Genomic DNA, 17,883 nt, shown 5'->3' with positions numbered 1-17,883 from the left:
CATCGAGTTGCCAAGTTGAGGGTTAGGCATCCTTGTTGGAACATTCACTTAATTTCTATTCTCAACACAGCATCAAACACCTTCACTAACACAACAGCAGACGGCAGTATCCGACTGGCTCATTGTCACCTTTCATTATCTCCTCTAGTGAATTATCTGGCGTAGAACACAAACAAACTACAGTACTTCCTTATCTACCTCGGAGTAGTTTCACTGGTTTATGGTTTCTAATGATAATTGTACACTAACTCCATCTCCCTGTTTGAGCAACTTTATCTTTCGGGCCTAACCAGCCATCCGGACACTCAATGCCTTGCCATTCCTTTTCGAGCTTTTGCTGTTCTTGAGACACGCCTGACAACAACCTCTGAAGGTGACTTGAAAGCTCCCTGAACTCGTGACCTGTAAATACGTGACGTAACGTCGAGTGACTCCAGTTGGATGTAACGGTTTCTTTGTGCCCCAGTGACGCTTACAACACTGCCATTCGGGCAACCTTTGAACTTTCGTGCACGCCCCCATACCTAGAAAGTTTCTGATCCATGACATGTAGGTGGGTCTGAGGAGAGGGATGGACAGTGGAAGGTGGGAGTAGGGGCTACTTCTGTAACCGGGCCTGGGTTCAGTCTGTGCGATTTGTTGGTTGGGGTTTTTTTTTTTTTTGTTTGTTTGTTTGTTTTTTTGTTGTTTTTTTTTTTTTTTTTTTTTTTAGTTTTGTTTTTTTTTTTTTTTTTAATTACGAATGTTTAAAGGAACATATCAGCGTTAGACTCGACTTTTTAATGTGCCGATCTCGGGCCCGGTAGAAGGGGTGGACAACTAGCATAATGAAGGACTGCATTGCGATAAGGAGGCGTTAACAGCACGTACTGTGGCGCACCTGTTGACGCTTGACGCACCTGTTGTCGGACTCGCATGCTTTTAGACAGCTATCTCTGTATACTCGGTATGTGATAACCGGGTTGGACTGTCGCTGGACACCGATCGACTATTTAGGTCTCATTTCACAGCCGGTCAATCTGAAACAAAAGGATGTCCTGCGAGCTACCTGTCGGGTGAAAAAAAAAAAAAAAAAAACAGGAGAGTAAAGTGTGGGACCGACGTGTGGGCCACTTAGTGAACAGCGATGCACGGAGGAAGGAGTGCTGCAGAGGAGTAGGAAAAATGTTGGTATTTTTTTCTTTTCTTTTCTTTTCTTTTCTTTTCTTTTCTTGCTGCACTCACGAGGTCTTGTCTGCGTGTAACTCATAGCCACAGTGATAGCCCACTCACTAACTCTATAATAAGCGTAGGCTAGTACGGGTTCCGGCGTATAGGATCCTCTCTGGGCCTCTTCCATTAATCATTAACTGTACAATCGGGAATTATTTTTCCATTATGCTTATGTAACCAACACGTCTGGTGCTTAGAGCTAGGAAACGGGACCACGCCACCCCTTTTTCCTTCATTCCCTGCACTGGCTACCCATCCGTTCTCGCATTCAGTACAAACTGTCGTTGCTGTGTTTTAATTTCTTTTCTGGACCCTGCCCTGGTTATTTTTCTGAGCATCTCTTTCGCTGACGTCTGGCGACCGTATCCTCACTATTCCTGTCACCACAACAGCAATATATGTAAAAGACCACTGTGCAGCAAAACAATGGAATTTTCTTCCTTTCCATACCCGCCACCTATCTACAGTTGAATCCTTCAAATCTGCACTGAAAACACATTTCTTCCTTGAACATTACTCTTAACACAGTCCACACAATGCTCCCACCCTTTCTGGTTATTATTGCTACTTTCCTACTCGTATTTCTCTGCAGAATCACCATATTGTCATTTCTTGTTACTTGGTTCTTTGCGTTTTCTAAATTTGTCTTCTGTTTGTCATTTTCTTCCGTCCTTCGTATGCTGTCCATGTTGTCCATGTCTCGTTCGATCTTGTTTTAAGCGTTAAGAGCATATATGCTCCTTACGAGTGTGAGTATGCGCTATACAAATCAGTCTGTGTCAGTGGCAGAAACTGTAAAGAGAAAATCACTAGACCCTAGTGTTGCTGCTAGTAGAATCGATCTGACTGCTCTTCACTGAATACTTACAAGAGGCCTCTCGAGGCTCCCTTGGCAGAGTCCCGCAGTGTGGAAACGTATATATATATAGTCTATGCTCGACCGAATATATGGGCTTTTTTTGGAAAAGTTTTCGAGAATGAAGATCTAGGAAGTGCTTAATTTTCCACAGTAAATAAGTTTTCTTTGCTAAGATATGCTGGGACCTTGACATTATTATCAATAGTCACGCTTAGAAGGTTATGTGTACTCGACTTTATAGGTCGAATCGAGTATGTTACATTACAATGGAGCGATTTGATTTTTGCTTGGCTGTCATGCAGTAGCCTCTTCAGTTTTCTTAGGGTTTAGCACGATATTATGGTTTAGATTAGCGCAAGAGTGGAGTTCATCAGCACCCTTTTGTAAGAGTAAGTGGCAGTTAGTAGGTCCGTTTGCTTGCAACATGCATGCATGCGTCATCAGCATTTATTCGCAAGATTTGGATACATGAAGGGGAAGATCATCAATACGAACAGAAGAGAACGTAAGACTGAGCCTCGTGGAACACCAAGTTTTACCTCGGGGGATCCAGCATTTCGCTATCAACCACAACTCTTTGTGTTCTGTTCGAAACTAGAGTAATTTATAATTGAACTGAATGGCCGGAGCAATTAGTTTGTATATTGTGTTAATTTTTTTTAAGGAGCTGATCATGATCACAAAGAGTGACAGTCCTCGATCAGCATTCGCGCATTTCCACTCGAACACTATTGCTGCACACACAAAATAATAATAATATCACTAAATAACTACTGTAGCACTCGGCACACTTCTGTGGCAGCTTGAAAAAGAAAATCGCATGCAATGTTTATTTTGGGAATGATTTTATTATTTTGGTCATGCTCTGACGGAGAATCATATATAATGATACTGCGTAGTATTTCGCTGACTGTGCTGCATAATAGCATAAGAGTCTTCGTTTATAAATAAAAATTGCAGGAAATGTTGGCAGATGATTGAACAGTCGGCATCGCCACAGGTCTCAAACGGTCTGAACTTCTCATTTAGTCTGATTCCGATATTGGTCCTTAACGGTCACGCATCCCTTCAAAATCGTGAAAAAACTTCGTGAAAATAGTAAGTTCCGCAAAAACGAAAGTACTTCATCTTATTTTATCATTATTTCTACAATCATAGGAGCTTTATGAACCAAAGTACATATGTTGAGTGGTGATATCAGGTAGAGTACAAGTTTCTCTTCGCGTTGTAAACAAACACGAACGCGCTCACAAAAGAATTTTACATGCATCCGGACATAAAAAAGAAAGCAAAAGCAAATTTAATTATGATGCCTTTAAAATATATTAGCCCTCTGGTATTGGTAACAAGCACAGGAGGATAGATTTATTTTGTATTATGAAGTTTAAACTAAATAAAGGCTTGTGGCATCATCGTAAGTCATAAGTAGTTTAAACGTGAAAATAACAAACAAAAACCAGAAATTGCATGATATATGAGATTAAAAATTGTAAGGCAATATTGTTAACTGGTGGCACTGTTGTTAAGTTGATATTATTTATAAAAAAAACTAGTCACAAGAACTGGTAAAAATTTTAGCTACCGCGCTCTCATGCTTTTAAGAAAGAGAGGCTCTACCATTAGGTAGACCAGCTTTCTAAGGTTGCTCCAGCTATAAGCAAGTTGATGTTTTGTTCAAAGAATCTATTTTAGTTTTGGACAGTTTACATTGTTTATACTGAGTACATAACTGTCTGACCTTGTGGTCACTATGAATAATTTGCAGATGTTATACCTTTTTCTTTGGTTGATCCACAACTATTCTTTTGAAATGTATGTGTTAAGCACTTATCACCTAACATTTATAATGTTAAAGTAGAGTCTGTGAAAGCCAGGGTGTCAATCAACAAATTCAAAATAAATGACAAACTGAGGTCCTTCCAGAAGCTTATGAATATAAACTGAAATGTGTTTCATACTGTACTACCTTTACTTTTTACTTATTATTTTGGGGGAAGGGTTACATCTATCTCTCCCAAACCACTTGAAATCTTAGTGCTATCTTCAATGCATCATAATCTTTTAATTCTTACACCAGTGCAATCTGTAAGTTCATCTTGAGTTTTGCGGGATCAATCATATCTGACCCTTCTGCCACCAAAAGGGTTATGTCTGCTTTTGTGATTAAGAAATATCTTGCATAATCATAAGTATAGTTCTGTCCACTCCTCACTCGTTTATCCATGCCCCTTTTTTTTTCATGGTGTCATCTAGTTGACTGTTGGTTTGCTTGTAGTCTTTTATATGCAATGCACCAAGTTCATATCCTCACAGATAAATGCACTTTACAAATCCAATTATTATTATTAAAGGTTACATTCGAAAGATTAGTTTATCTAACTTAAACTGTAGGGACTTCACCATGTGAAACGAATGTAGTACATACTGTTGAGCTCCATTATTGACAGTGGAAAATCATTTTTAATATATATAAAATTAAAGTTTGCCTTTCTTCACTGGTTTCTTCTTTTTGAGAAGAGTATTGAGTCATATTGTGATATATGGCTTTTTGAAAAGAACAAAACCTTAAGATGCTATTTGTATTTATCAGCCACCTTAGCCCAATTTTAAGGCTTTTTCCTTTTTTTTCAAACAGGACTTACTGATCAGCTGGAGATTTTTTTCCTGGCATAAGTGTCAAAGTTCACTCCTACTATACCCAGGAATTCTTTGAATGCTCAGAATGTGAATGGTACAAATCGATGGACGTGAGTGAGTACCAAAGCATTGACAACCCAAAAGCAAATTTACTGGGGTCAGATAAATGCAGTTCCTTGAAAGTAGCAACACCAAATAAAAGCTCAGAGCCAGATTTGCAAGGATCTGATGACTGGTTAACTTTGCCAGGATCTGACAAAGCTACTACACTGCAAACAGCTATCCAACCCAATGAATCAGTTGCAAATTTGCCATTATCTGATCATTCCAAGTCCATGCAAGAGGATCTGCAAAATAAAGAACATGGGGTAAATATGCAGAGGGCAGATAAAAAGTTGACTTTGTTAGAGTGTAGTCTGTTGATACAAGCAGCAGATGCTGGAGATAATGGATCGGAAGGAAATATGCCAATACCTGATAAATCCAAGCCCCTTGAAGCAGCAACACAAAATAATGAAGCAGGGGCAAACAAACAATGCTCTGATAAGCAGTTGACATTGCCTGAGTCTAGTGAGTGCCAATCAGTGCAAGCAGTAGATGTCCATGATAAGGGGCCAGAAGGAAATATGCCAGTTCCTGATAAATCCAAGCTCATGCAAAGTGCCTTACAAAATATCGAGCAAGAGGTGACCATGGAGAGATGTGATAATCTGATATTAACAGGATCTGACAAGTGCAAGTCCTTACAAGCAGCTGCCCAACATAATGGTTCTGAAACAATTTTGTCGCCATCTGAAAAGTCCACAAAAGCTGTTCGAAGGAAGAAACAAAGCAAAAAAGAGCAGAGATCTGGCAAGAGCAAGTCCTCACAAATAAATAAGGAATCCGTCACATTGACAGCAGCACCAAAGTCCTCTGGACTAGGAGATGACAGTAGAGATGTGTGGTCAAAGCTTGGGGCGATAAAATGTCCACATTGCGGACTAGTAACATCAGACATAGCTGTTCTAAATGCCCATCCGTGTCATCGAAGGAGTCAACAAGCCTTGAAAAAACGTGCATCTCCTGTTTCACATTCTGTGTCAACTGACAGCAGCAGTTTTCTCCTATCTAAACCATACTTTCTCTGGAAGTCATGTAACCCAAAAGCCCAGTACAGTGGCAAGAGAAAATTGCAACCACTACGAATTGCAGCACCTGGAGATTCATTTGCGGAAACTGTGATGCCACTTGCTTCCATAAGTATTTCTGAACAGCATGCAGATGTTGCTCCTATCACACACTCTCATCGTTCTGAACAGCAGACAAATATTGCTCCTTTCACACCAAATATTGCTCCTTTCAGATATTTTCATCTTACTGAACAACAGGCAAATGTTGCTCCTATCGCACACTCTCATCTTACTGAACAGCAGGCAAACATTGCTCCTATCACACACTCTCATCTTACTGAACAACAGGCAAATGCTGCTCCTATTGCACACTCTCATCTTACTGAACAACAGGCAAATGCTGCTCCTATCGCACACTCTCATCTTACTGAACAGCAGACAAATGTTGCTCCTATCGCACACTCTCATCTTACTGAACAGCAGACAAATGTTGCTCCTATCGCACACTCTCATCTTACTGAACAGCAGACAAATGTTGCTCCTATCGCACACTCTCATCTTACTGAACAGCAGACAAATGTTGCTCCTATCGCACACTCTCATCTTACTGAACAGCAGGCAAACATTGCTCCTATCGCACACTCTCATCTTACTGAACAACAGGCAAATGCTGCTCCTATCGCACGCTCTCATCTTACTGAACAACAGGCAAATGCTGCTCCTATCGCACACTCTCATCTTTCTGAAGAAAATGATGTGCAGCAGTCATGGGTAATATCATATGATTCTTCTTCTGATAAATACACTTGCCAATCGTGCAATTACTCACAAACGGGGAACCTTTTCTTGGAGCATGTACTTTGCCATGCAGTAGAGATTCCATACTCATGCATGCACTGTTCCTGTAAATTCAAGACACGAGAGGACATTCGAAAGCACTGTAACCATGAACACTCAGGCTTACCAGCTAGGAGTTCTTTGAATGGAGTACGCATCGCCAGAAATATTATGGTGAAAGTAAAGACATCTGGCAAAGAAATCTTTCCACTTAAATATTCTGATGCAGAGAAAATAAGTCTGTTGCCATCTAAACTTCCAGCTGAAATCACCTGCTCAGATTCTATAGAAAGATGTGAAGATTCTCTTGCAGCTGACTTGCCAACATCATCCATAACTTCTGAATCCACCAGCTTTTCTGTGTCTGCAGTTTCTTCAGTCAGCAGTGGAGCAACTACTGATTCGCAGAACACTCTCTCGATTCCACTGAATGTTTTGGTGTCAGAACCGATGCCAGATTACACCAGTAATGACTCTTGCAATGACCAAGTTGATGTCATAAAAACGACTGTTAACCCCTCTTTGACAAGTAGTCCTACAGCTGAAGACTTGAATGTTTTGTCAGGATCTGCTGGGCAAGTGAAAGATCTTTCTATCTCCGAAGACCAGCACCAGCAGTCACAAGTTTGTGAACATTCCCAGGAAAATGGAACTTCGGTGAATGCATGTTTTATTACAGGTATTGACATGCAGAAAAAGTGTGACATATCAGAGAAATGTGATAACAAAAGGCCAGAAGCAGAAATGCCTGAGCTACAAATCTTTTCTTGCGAAGGTAATTATGTTGAGCATTTTGCTGCTGGGAAGCAAACATCCATGTGTCAAACATCAGAGTCAAGTACAGATAATCGCCAATCCAGCAAGATTTCAGCTAAAGACAAATGTGACAAAACTACCTTCCAGGCTAACTCTGCTACGAATTCTACAGATGAGGTTGAAAATGATTTTGACACAGTATCGCCCTTAACACGTCCATCTATCTGCATGCAGAATAATCTTCGTTATATTCTTCCAGGGTGTGAGGGTGTTGCACGTGAGGCCCCAGTTCACGCACCTTTGTCCATGCCAAACCAGCACCTGCCAGTGCTTCCCAGTATGAGGCCGACTTTAGCCAGCCTTCAACCATCAGATAAAAGTGTTATTACGTCACAAAAGAATAATCAGAATTGTTTCCTTAACATGGTACCTCACAGAACTGAAGTGTTTTCTCATGGTTTTCTGCAGACTGCAAGTTTGGTGCCTGTCTCTCAGTCTGTTGCCCCTCCTCAGAGCCAATACTTGGTGAATCCAAATCTGTCTGCTACAAACAACATGAGACAGTTGCCATTGATTATTAGAAAAATATCACCACACCCTACAAATATCAGCTTATTGACCACCGAAGCCACAAGACCATCTTCTTCAAATCAACAGTATTTTTTGAATGCTAATCAGAGCCAGCGTCAGCCTGTAAACTGCACTGTGAACAGTAATGGAGGAACAATGAGTACTCAGCCTTTTGCATTAAATTCACTTCAGAAGAATCCTTCACCTGCATTCCATTCATCTTGGATGTTTGACTTAAGAAGACTGCTGGCATCAAAAGAAATTCCACAGGCATCAAGGGAAAGTAGAGGGTTTTTTGTGGCACCAAGTTCCACACAGTCTACAGAATATGCTGCTGCAGGAGGAAGCTTACCTGGCAGCACTCTTTATGCACAGCATGCAACTCTTCCCGTCATGAGGCAGCAAGCCATGACAACATCTCAAAATGGGACTCACACATCAAATCCTAGTCCATTTAATTTGCCGCACTTTGTACCATCTGTTGTTCAAGGTAGCACATCTTTAAGTAGCACTTCCACTACATTTTCAACAACTGAGTTTCCAGTTGCTGGGCTGCATGTTCCAACAGTTTCGGGATCTGCTAGTTTCAGTTCTTCAAATTCAGTACTTGCAAGCATTTCTTCTGCTAGCTGCAATCTTGCACCATATAACACCCTGCCAGTTATAGGACCACAGACCATGACAGAGTCATCAACTGCCACTACTCCCTCGTTATCCATTTCAGTAACTGGTGGAGTGGCTGAAGTTTCCACAGTTTCATCAGTTAGCACACCTTCAGCTATTGCCTCTACAGCTGTTTCGTCAGCTGAGTTTACCAGAACTGAGGCACACATGACAAATACTTTGCCTTCTTTCAGCTCATTGTCATTTATCAAGAAAGAACATCTTGAGCCTGAAGATTCTGTAGAGGCATGCCCATCCATAGCACTTAATACTGTAGATACTGCCAGGATGCCAAACATCACCTTCAACACTTGACTCTGGTGACTTGCCGGCTATTCAGGCTCTTAAGAGCTATATGATGTGGAATGATCAATTTGTGTGCTTATCTTGTCGCAAGCGGTTTAAAGAGAAGCAAGAGTTCTATTCTCATGTGTGGAACCACCAACATCCTGACAGAGAAATCTGCCAACAGTGTAGTTTCTTGGATTTAGACCATGTATGTCAGAAAACAGACGAAACCCTAAAAGAAATTATTAGCAATATCAACTTAATTGATGCGTGCATTCTCAATCATGTGGGCAATCCTCAAATACGTGAGAAAATCTTAAAAATATCAACTCCAGGTTGTTGCACAGAACCTGTTAGCATTCCAGATGCTGATCTACCTGTGACTGAAAGTGAAACACCTAGTACAGAAATTCAAAAGGACAATAACCTACAAAATGAAAACAATGAGCCAAGCTCTGTGTGTGAAACAGATTCAGTGGAATTGGCACTTAGAGACACAGCTGTTGCTGAAACTATGAATTTGGGGCTGAGCTCCCAAACCATGGCATCATCCAGTGTCCAAGCCTGTATTTCACTGCCAGTTGTTGATAATATTAGGTCTGAGACTACAGGCACTAGTGGTGTAAATGCTTCAGACATAGGTGAGCCTGAAGAGATTAACAAGTTGGTAAGAGAATGTGCAAGAAGTGAAAGTACGGAAGATAAAACCTGACGAAAGATACTGTAGACCATTCCAAAAGTAAAGCTGAAATGATTAACCAGAAGAGTAGAACATATCTTTGTTTTGTTGAAGCTCAATCTGAAAGTGGCTCAAAGAGTTGTGAACATGAAAGTGGGACTACCATTTCATGGTCATCTCAGAGTAATGTGATCCAAGCTGCAAGTACAGAAAGTGCAACAGATACTGTGGATCATCACTGTCCAACTTCAGCTGTTGTGACTGAGTCTTCAGCATTGTCACAGGAGAGCAGTGAAGGTGTCCCTGAAACGGAACTCCCACCACATGATCCTACAACCAGTACAGTGACAGAGAATTCACCACAAGTCCGTAAAGACTTAACGGGGGATGTAAACCCTGACACAGCTGATGTTTCTTCGAGAGCTACCAAAACTGATGAAGCCACAATGGATGTGCCTGTATTCATTGATGGGGATGATGTGCAGTTCAATGTAACAAATAGATGCAGCCCTAAGGATGTTCAGGAGCCAGGCACACTCAACGATGAAGGCAACTCCATTGATTCTACTCCATTCCTGTCACTGATTCCTAACCCTTCAATCACAATGAACACTGAAAGAGAGACAGTCATTTAGTAACACTAACTGAGCCACAAAGAGATGATTCTTTAAGACTTCTCCTGAGCTAGTTCTTGACCACTTAAGAGAAGAGAGTGGTGCTTTAAATGCCACCCATACACTGCTCTCCTCTCTTGAAAAAGGCAGCATAAGGAAAGAGAGAGGGAAGCATACACTGGACAGCTCAACAGAAATTGTGGTGATGGAGAGGGAAGAAGACATTTCCCTGCCACATGGGTCTAAAGATAAATTAAGCGATGAGAAGACGGTTGCATCTGACACAAATCATGTCCCTAACAGTTTGAAAGAGACCCACTCAGTCCAGAATCCAGCAATGATTGCAGGTAATAAACTGGCCTGTGAAAACTTGTTGGGAGGTACCATTACAGACAGAGACAAAACAGAGATTGAAACTGCTGCGGAAGAAAGTCAGTACTTTGAAGGTGAATCTTCATCAGAAATGGAGATACGACCTATTGCATCAGAACCAGAGGTACCCAGTGACAAAGCCTCAAGTCCAAAGACAGCAGTTCTTGAATTGTCAAAACCAGAAAAGCGAAATCTTGAAGAAGGCCCTGATATTTGTAGTGGTGGTCAGCCTTCATGTAATGCTGATATGGAAGATCATCAGTTACAAGGTACTGAAAATGACATTTGTCATGAAGCTCAAGATGAATGCAGAAAAGCTGCTGGAGATCAGCTACTGGAGCCTGAACAAACTGCATTTCCAGAACAGAGAGGTAATTTACTCTTTTGTTGTTACATCTATTTCAATTTAATGACTTTTTGGTCACTAGATTTAAAACTACCATCTGATTTGTTAGCATGCTTATGTATTTTCAGGGTTTGTCTTGAAGAGTGACCTACAAGGTAGGTGTGTGTGTGTGTGTGTGATGATTTCAAACAGTGAAGAAAAAGTAATCATCTAGAACAGGGGTGTCAAACACCCGGCCCGCGGGCCAGATCCGGCCCGCCAGGAAATTTTCCCTGGCCCGCGAAGGAATTTTAGTAAATCATTGTTAATGGCTCGGCGACAAGTAGAAGGTAAACAACAGAAAAGTTCCCGTCGAGGACAGCAAGAGATGGGAGGAGTTTAGTGAAGTTTGTATGGACCACCAACAGTGCACTGGTCAAGTTACCACCGCTCCTGTTGATGACCTGAAGGGTTGGTGAAGGCGGGGCCCATAAATCTGACCTTTGACACGCAACACCCTAGCCTAAACACGGGCCGCGGGTCGAAGATTTTTAGTACCTGTTAACTTCCCTGAATCGGTCCGAGATCAAAGGGTGACTAGGGTCAACCCACGTGTATGATGAGGCAGCTCATCCTCAGACTAGTAGAAACTCATCACTTTCTGACAAGTTGTGAGAAGCAAACTTGTGGAGATCAAGTTGGTGGGAGTATAGCTTCTCCAAGGACTTATATATATATATCTACCATCTGGAATTACATGTGCGAACTGTGCATGAACTGTGAATTATACACGTGGACTGTGGATGACAAGTGCCAACTGTGGAATACCGACTTGCGTCGTCAAGAGTAAATGACTGTCGCCAGGGAGATAAGTATCCGAGTATAAACAGCAAGCCACGGTGTTGAAATAATTGCTGCTTGTGTATTGATAATTTGTGTCTTTTTTACCTAATTATATCTTCTTTTACATACATATACTGATGCTATGACATCACATGTCATAGCAAATAGTACTGAGCAGAGCAGAGCACGCGATTGTTTATTAGAATTAATTGAAAGCTGTGTGTAGTGTGCGAACTTAACGCTAGTCGTAGGTACTGGTGCGCCATCTGGTGGGGAACAAAGGCAGATGATCAGAGCTAAGCAGGTGGTGTGACTTTTCTAAAGACTTTTACTTAATGTTAATTTACTTAATAAAAGATCGAGAACATTACACTGTGTAGTGAAGGGATTTTTGTAATTTCAATACCAATCAAATTTCAAATTAAAGCTAGCCGTTAAAATGGCCAAGAGAAAAGTTGATTTTGAAAACAGTCTTTCAAAGCCAATGGGAGGCTGAATACATGTTTACTAATATCAGCGGTAAACCAGTGTCTACTTTGTGGAGATACAATAGCTGTGACCAAAGTATATAATCTTAGACGGCATTACGAGACTAAACATCAGGACAAGTTGAAAAGCCTGAATGCAGAACAGAAGCTGAAGAAAGTGTAATGACTAATGAATGACTGAAGGCAAAGTACGACTGTGTGGGGCTGCACAGTTCACTCATTCCCTCCCACAAACGATGCCCCAGCTTCGTCTACATGCGGCTCGAATCTTGAGCATGTTTGGCAGCAGATATTTGCGTGAGCAACTTTTCTCTGTGATGAAGATCAACAAAACATCACACAGGAGTCGTCTTACTGATGTACACTTGCAGTCCATCCTGAGAATCGCCACAACACAGAAACTTACTCCAAACATAAACTTGTTGTCAAGAAAAGATGTGAAACGTCCACTTCTGACAAAATAAATTTAAAAAAAAACTGCTAAGCCTTGGTTTGTATGATTTGTTACACAAAATTAATAACAAAAGTTCATTTTTGGTGTTCAATAAAAAGTTATCGGACTTAAATAATAACCTTCGGCCCGCCACCTTGTGTACGATGTGAGATTTGGCCCGCTGGTCAATTGAGTTTGACACCCCTGATCTAGAAGGATCAACAAATTAAAGTTTATATATCCTTATCGGCATGGCCCTACCTAATGTATCAACTTATATTAGATACTTAGGATTTTACTCTCGGTATGGACAATGCTAGTTGTTTTATTTTATTGTTTCCTTTTTCTCAATGACAGGCCAACGTATCTCTATAGAAGAAGCTAGCTCTGCAGACAGTGATCGCCTGTCCAAGTTCTACATATGCAGTCTTTGCACCTTCAGCTGTTGTCTAGCCACAGATTTTACCATGCATCTGAACTCCTGCCATGATAATGAAGTGGACTTTGTATGTTACCACTGCCAGTATCGAGGAGCTTACACTACAGACCTCACTAATCACATCACAGAGCACACTATCAGCAGTGCATTGTGAGTATTTTTTACATTAAAAGAAAAAAACAGATTCAAATGGGAAATTCATAATCAGATTAAGAATGTTAGTCCTTAACTCTTACTGGAGGTCTTGGGGGACTCTGCTTTTGGGTTGTGTTGCAAAAACTTGCTGATCAAATGTAAATATATTGCAAAAGTAGACTTCTTGTACACCATACTAAAAAAAAAAATGAATACAAATGTATGATATTAGTGATGTCAGACTAAAGAAAAATTATTGAACTTTCAAGGTATAGAAATTCTTTTTAAAAGTGAAAGCTAGAAGATGAAAATGTATGACTGAAATTTCTATAATATATTTTTGGTCTACTCATAAAGAAAATCATGAAGAAAAAACTTTTCCACCTCCCACTAAACTCTTTCTAATATTTTAAATATCAATTTATTTAATTCAATTGGTACAAAAACAAAAGTGTGTTTAATTTTATTTACCCTCTGTACAACTTTGTTAGACAAAAGAAGTATCTCAAAAGCCTGCTGCTACACCAGCAGTTATGACAAAATTGCCTACAGTTTCATGGATAAGGCATTAATAAGTGGTATAAAAAAGTCTTTTGAACACGACTTGTGTCACATTCAATAAAGTCTTTAAATGAGACTTTGTTGTTCTTTGATATTTTGCTTGAGTGGCACCTCTCATTGATGAAAATAAATTCTTTTTACCAGACCTCTTCAGTGAAGGAAAGAACATTTCTACTTTATCATGAGTTCATATGATACATCTGACTCATCATTTAAAGATCTTTGAAGAGTAAGAAATGACAGAAATAGAAACATATTCAATGCGTAAGTTGAAGAAACAAGGTGTATGAGACTTTTTTCAATGTGGGATCTATGGTTGACAGAGCTGTAATTCATGCTGTTGCCTTCTCCAGGTTTTGGTGCCCTGCAGAGACCTGCACCTTCAGAGCTGAGAGCATTCGACAGCTGGAACCCCACATAAAAGCTCATAGTGAACTTGTGAAATGTTGGTAGGTACAGGGATGAAAGTGGCAGACTCTTGACTCAAGACAGAAGACAAGAAACACTAACATAAAAATGCATTCACAGTCATATTAGTGATGGCTTACTTCAGGCGCTTACTTCAAAGTTTTTGATCTCATGGGAGAGCAGGAATCCCATTCTCCTTGCACACCCGATACTGCATCATGAAGCGCTCGTCTGTGAAATGTTTCGAGCAAACCACATCATGCTCACAAGGCATCCACAGCTTTCCCATCTTATGTACTTTTCTGTTGGTGTTTAGGGCCCACTGCATGCAAAGTTGATGAACTCTCAGGAACTGGGGAAAACTGTAAGGAATGCCTTTGATAGAAAGCTCCCAACAATTGCTAGCAGCACATTCGCATGGCATTTCGGTGTTTTATGACAGCAGAAGGCTTTTATTACAAAGATGTGCAGCTATTGTGATCAAACACAAGACAATGTTTTCCTTTAGTATGCGTCATCAATCACTTCGCATGAGCGCGAGATTCTCCAAGAAATCAAGTAGCAGACAAATACTTCCGTGGGAAACGGCTTGTATTTAATGATTATACAAGCATATTTAGTAGAAAGTTTGAAATTTTTTCATAAAAATGATTACAAGAGAGTGTATACTTTCAAAGACATAATGGTATTTCAGTATTTAAGGTAGTTTGTAAACTGTGTTCCTGGACCTTTAATTTCAGCTTTGGTTTGAACTCCATTACAGCAGAGATTTAGTCCATGAATCAGATTTGGATATAATTAATAAGTTTATTATGCCTTAAGTCTCTTGATCAGGAATTTGTAGGTGTATTTATATACTTTAAAGATTCCTTTTCTTCTTCGTACTGTGCCAGATGACATGACAATATGGAGATCACCCTTTAGCTACCTCAAATCCAGCTGTCCAAACTGTTTCTGGTCGAGCGACCACAGAGCAGCAGGACAGTTCAGTAGATAACATTTCTTTCTTTGAAGGCTTACCAGATGACACAACAGCTAGCTTCCTCCTGCCTCCCTTCAATGGTTTCCAGACTTAGTCCAGGAAAAAACAAGTTGTACTCACTCGGTTGGGATGGAGGGAGGGGGGCTGAACTGAATTCATGTCCTACTGTTCTGTGGTCGTTTCACCAGAACAGGTTTGGGCAGCTGGATTTGAGATAGCTAGAGGGTGATCTCCACATAATTATGTCATCTGTTAAGTACTTGAAGAGAGAAATTTTACTACTAAAAGTGGTATTTTTCGTTTTTGCAATATTGATCAGCAGATGGAAAGACAAATTGCAGTTTAACTTTTTTTTTTTTATTTCTTACAGTTGCAGGACATGCAAACTCTCTTTTGCATCACCAACAGATCTTCTTAACCACTTCAAAGAGCATTCAAAGACATTATTTAGCTGCTCCAGGTGCCCTGCACGCTTCCTGTCCAGAGCAGCCATCATGCATCACTGTCAGCAAGACCACACAGGCAGATGTCTTTTCCGAGTTGTTGGAATGCTACTGTGTCAGCAGAGAATGGAAAATGGATACGAAATCTTTGCTTTACATGACATGAAACTTGCAACAGAGACAAATGAAGCCATGGTCGAGGCAGCTAGTAACAGCCAAGACACAAATCTGACCAGTATCAATGCAGATTCCAGCACATTGGAAGTCATATCACTTTCAGAACCGGTTTGTGACAGTATAAGCAGAAACATTTTGGGCACAAGTTGCATTAGAGGTGACAGCATTGAGTATGGCTCCGATCAATTTAAAGCATCAAAACATATATCATCACAAGACAGCTGTGGTATCAAGTCACCCAATCCTGATGAATCTGCTGGTTCAAAGAAAGCAAAGTCTCTCAGACTGAGCACAGAAAATGTCAGCTTAGTTAAGGGTCTTTTAGTGGAGGCTGTCTCGTCAGTGAGACAAGAAATGTGTGATAAGATGGGATCTATCCAAGATCTTGACAACAAGCTGACAAAAGAAGATTCAGTCTCATTTCATTCTGTGGTCAGCATGCCATCGACTACTGTGAATGCATTTGTGGCAGAGGTTGATCCACCTAATAACAAGCAAGCTGAGAACAGGTGCACTGGAGAAACCTCCCATGAAGTGTTAAGGCAGAACCAGACAAAAGAAGAAGAGTCTCATTCTGATATTCCTTTTGTTCATAGCCCCACGCCTATAGAACCTTCATTGTTTTCAGTTGCAGTCCCTGATGCTACTGTTGCAGACCCAGCCTCATCTAGACAAACTATAGAAATAGCTGCCTCTCATGCAAATATTCAGAAAACTCTGACATTGCAGTTAATGCTGAACCATTGCTCACATCAGGCTGTCTCCCTGTGACAGCAGGAACAACTATACCTGGTGATGACATAGACAAATCCACTTGGAGTTCAAGCTCAGCGCTAAGATCTAACATGCCATTACCAGAAGAGAGACCATCAGGTCTTTGTTCTTTGCCCATAACAGAGCATCCACCTAAAAAGCAGGTACCAGCAGCAAAGAAAAGGTGGTATGCTTTGTTGAACTTATGTGGTACCGATGACTTGGACAAAGCAATGAGCAATGTCCTGTATACCCAGATAGGTTCGAATTACCGTTGTCACTATTGTGACCGGTTGATTGACAGCCTGGAGAAAGTGCACTGCCATTTATTTTACCACAATAAAGTCTCATTGACAGCTTGCCTTCACTGCAAAAAGACTGGCTCCAGTAGGGAGTCTGTGCTGAAGCATACCAAGCAGGAACATCCAAACCTTGAGCAGAAGGTGAACCTCCTTAGTGTGGAGACAACATTCATCAAGACGCTGAACTCCGAGCCACTTACTCTGAAGCGTTTCAAGAAAGTCTGCAAGAGCCTGAAGAACCCAAACACTGACTATTTGGATGAGCAAAGCAGTTGTACAGAGTCTTCATTGGAGTCTGCAGGAACTCAAGACCTAGCAGGCATGATCTCCGCCAAAGGTAGAAAGTTATTGTGTGGACAGAAAGTAAACAGAACAGCTTTATCAGAGGATCAAGAAGCTACAAAGAGTGAAGTAGAGTCTAGGCAGCTCTTATCTGAGGGTCAAGAGGTCATGAGGATTAAAGCAGATTTTGCACAGCTGTCATCTGAAAATCAAGAAACTACAAAGGTTAAAACAGAATTTAGCCCACATTCAATGAAACTATCAGTGGAACCTTCACACAAAGGACCTAAAAATTTGCTAGAAAGCCTATCTGAAGCAAAGCAAGATGATGACGATGAAGTTCCTATTTCAGGATCCTCCTGCTCAGATAAACTGCCTTTAGTGGGTGAACAAGCTTTAAAAAAGATTATTTTAAACAGTCCCTTGGTAAATAATTCTTTGTCTCCTTTGTTTGAACAGGCAAGGGGTGTTGGTAAAACCAGTGTTTATACTTGTAAAGTGTGTTCAAGTGGCAAGGTGCAGTTCTGCAGCAGGTACCAGATTCATAGACATCTGTTAGAGCACCTTGAAGTTCGGCCCATCCAGTGTTGCTACTGTTCTTTTGCAGCTGTAGAAGAACATGATGTTCGGCTGCATGTTAGGAAATGCCATCAGGACAAACCAGACAAATTTAAGCATGTTGGTGTAAACCTCCCAGATATTGTGAGAAACTT

At 40.7% G+C, this 17,883-nt stretch overlaps 2 protein-coding genes across 3 annotated transcripts; both read left to right on the top strand.

The window, feature by feature from the left end:
* The first annotated feature begins 3,098 nt into the window (after positions 1-3,098).
* On the top strand, positions 3,099-8,996 carry LOC112563551. Of its 2 annotated transcripts, none has more exons than XM_025237595.1 (2): positions 3,099-3,169; positions 4,707-8,996. In XM_025237595.1, exon 2 carries the CDS (start codon positions 4,813-4,815, stop codon positions 8,959-8,961), a length of 4,149 nt encoding a protein of 1,382 aa, XP_025093380.1. In that variant the 5' UTR covers positions 3,099-3,169; positions 4,707-4,812; the 3' UTR covers positions 8,962-8,996. The 2 variants fall into 2 exon arrangements, with proteins under 2 accessions (XP_025093380.1, XP_025093382.1); XM_025237597.1 differs by having other exon boundaries at positions 3,144-3,272.
* Positions 8,997-10,400: 1,404 nt separating this feature from the next.
* LOC112563552 lies at positions 10,401-16,751 on the top strand. The gene is made up of 4 exons (XM_025237598.1): positions 10,401-10,970; positions 13,046-13,277; positions 14,177-14,272; positions 15,584-16,751. Exons 1-4 carry the CDS (start codon positions 10,433-10,435, stop codon positions 16,602-16,604), a joined length of 1,887 nt encoding a protein of 628 aa, XP_025093383.1. The 5' UTR covers positions 10,401-10,432; the 3' UTR covers positions 16,605-16,751.
* The last annotated feature ends 1,132 nt before the right edge of the window (positions 16,752-17,883 follow it).

This window comes from Pomacea canaliculata, linkage group LG5 (assembly GCF_003073045.1).
Source record: "Pomacea canaliculata isolate SZHN2017 linkage group LG5, ASM307304v1, whole genome shotgun sequence".
In the NCBI taxonomy this organism is placed as follows: domain Eukaryota; kingdom Metazoa; phylum Mollusca; class Gastropoda; order Architaenioglossa; family Ampullariidae; genus Pomacea; species Pomacea canaliculata.
This window is presented reverse-complemented; position numbering and strand designations above follow the sequence as displayed.

Excerpts from the sequence above, each read along its gene's own strand:
- LOC112563551 (XM_025237595.1), top strand. The coding sequence starts at position 4,813 with ATGGACGTGAGTGAGTACCAAAGCATTGACAACCCAAAAGCAAATTTA.
- LOC112563552 (XM_025237598.1), top strand. The coding sequence starts at position 10,433 with ATGGAGAGGGAAGAAGACATTTCCCTGCCACATGGGTCTAAAGATAAA. Across the intron at positions 10,971-13,045 it reads TGCATTTCCAGAACAGAGAG|GCCAACGTATCTCTATAGAA; the intron begins GTAATTTACTCT and ends TCTCAATGACAG. Across the intron at positions 14,273-15,583 it reads AGTGAACTTGTGAAATGTTG|TTGCAGGACATGCAAACTCT; the intron begins GTAGGTACAGGG and ends TATTTCTTACAG.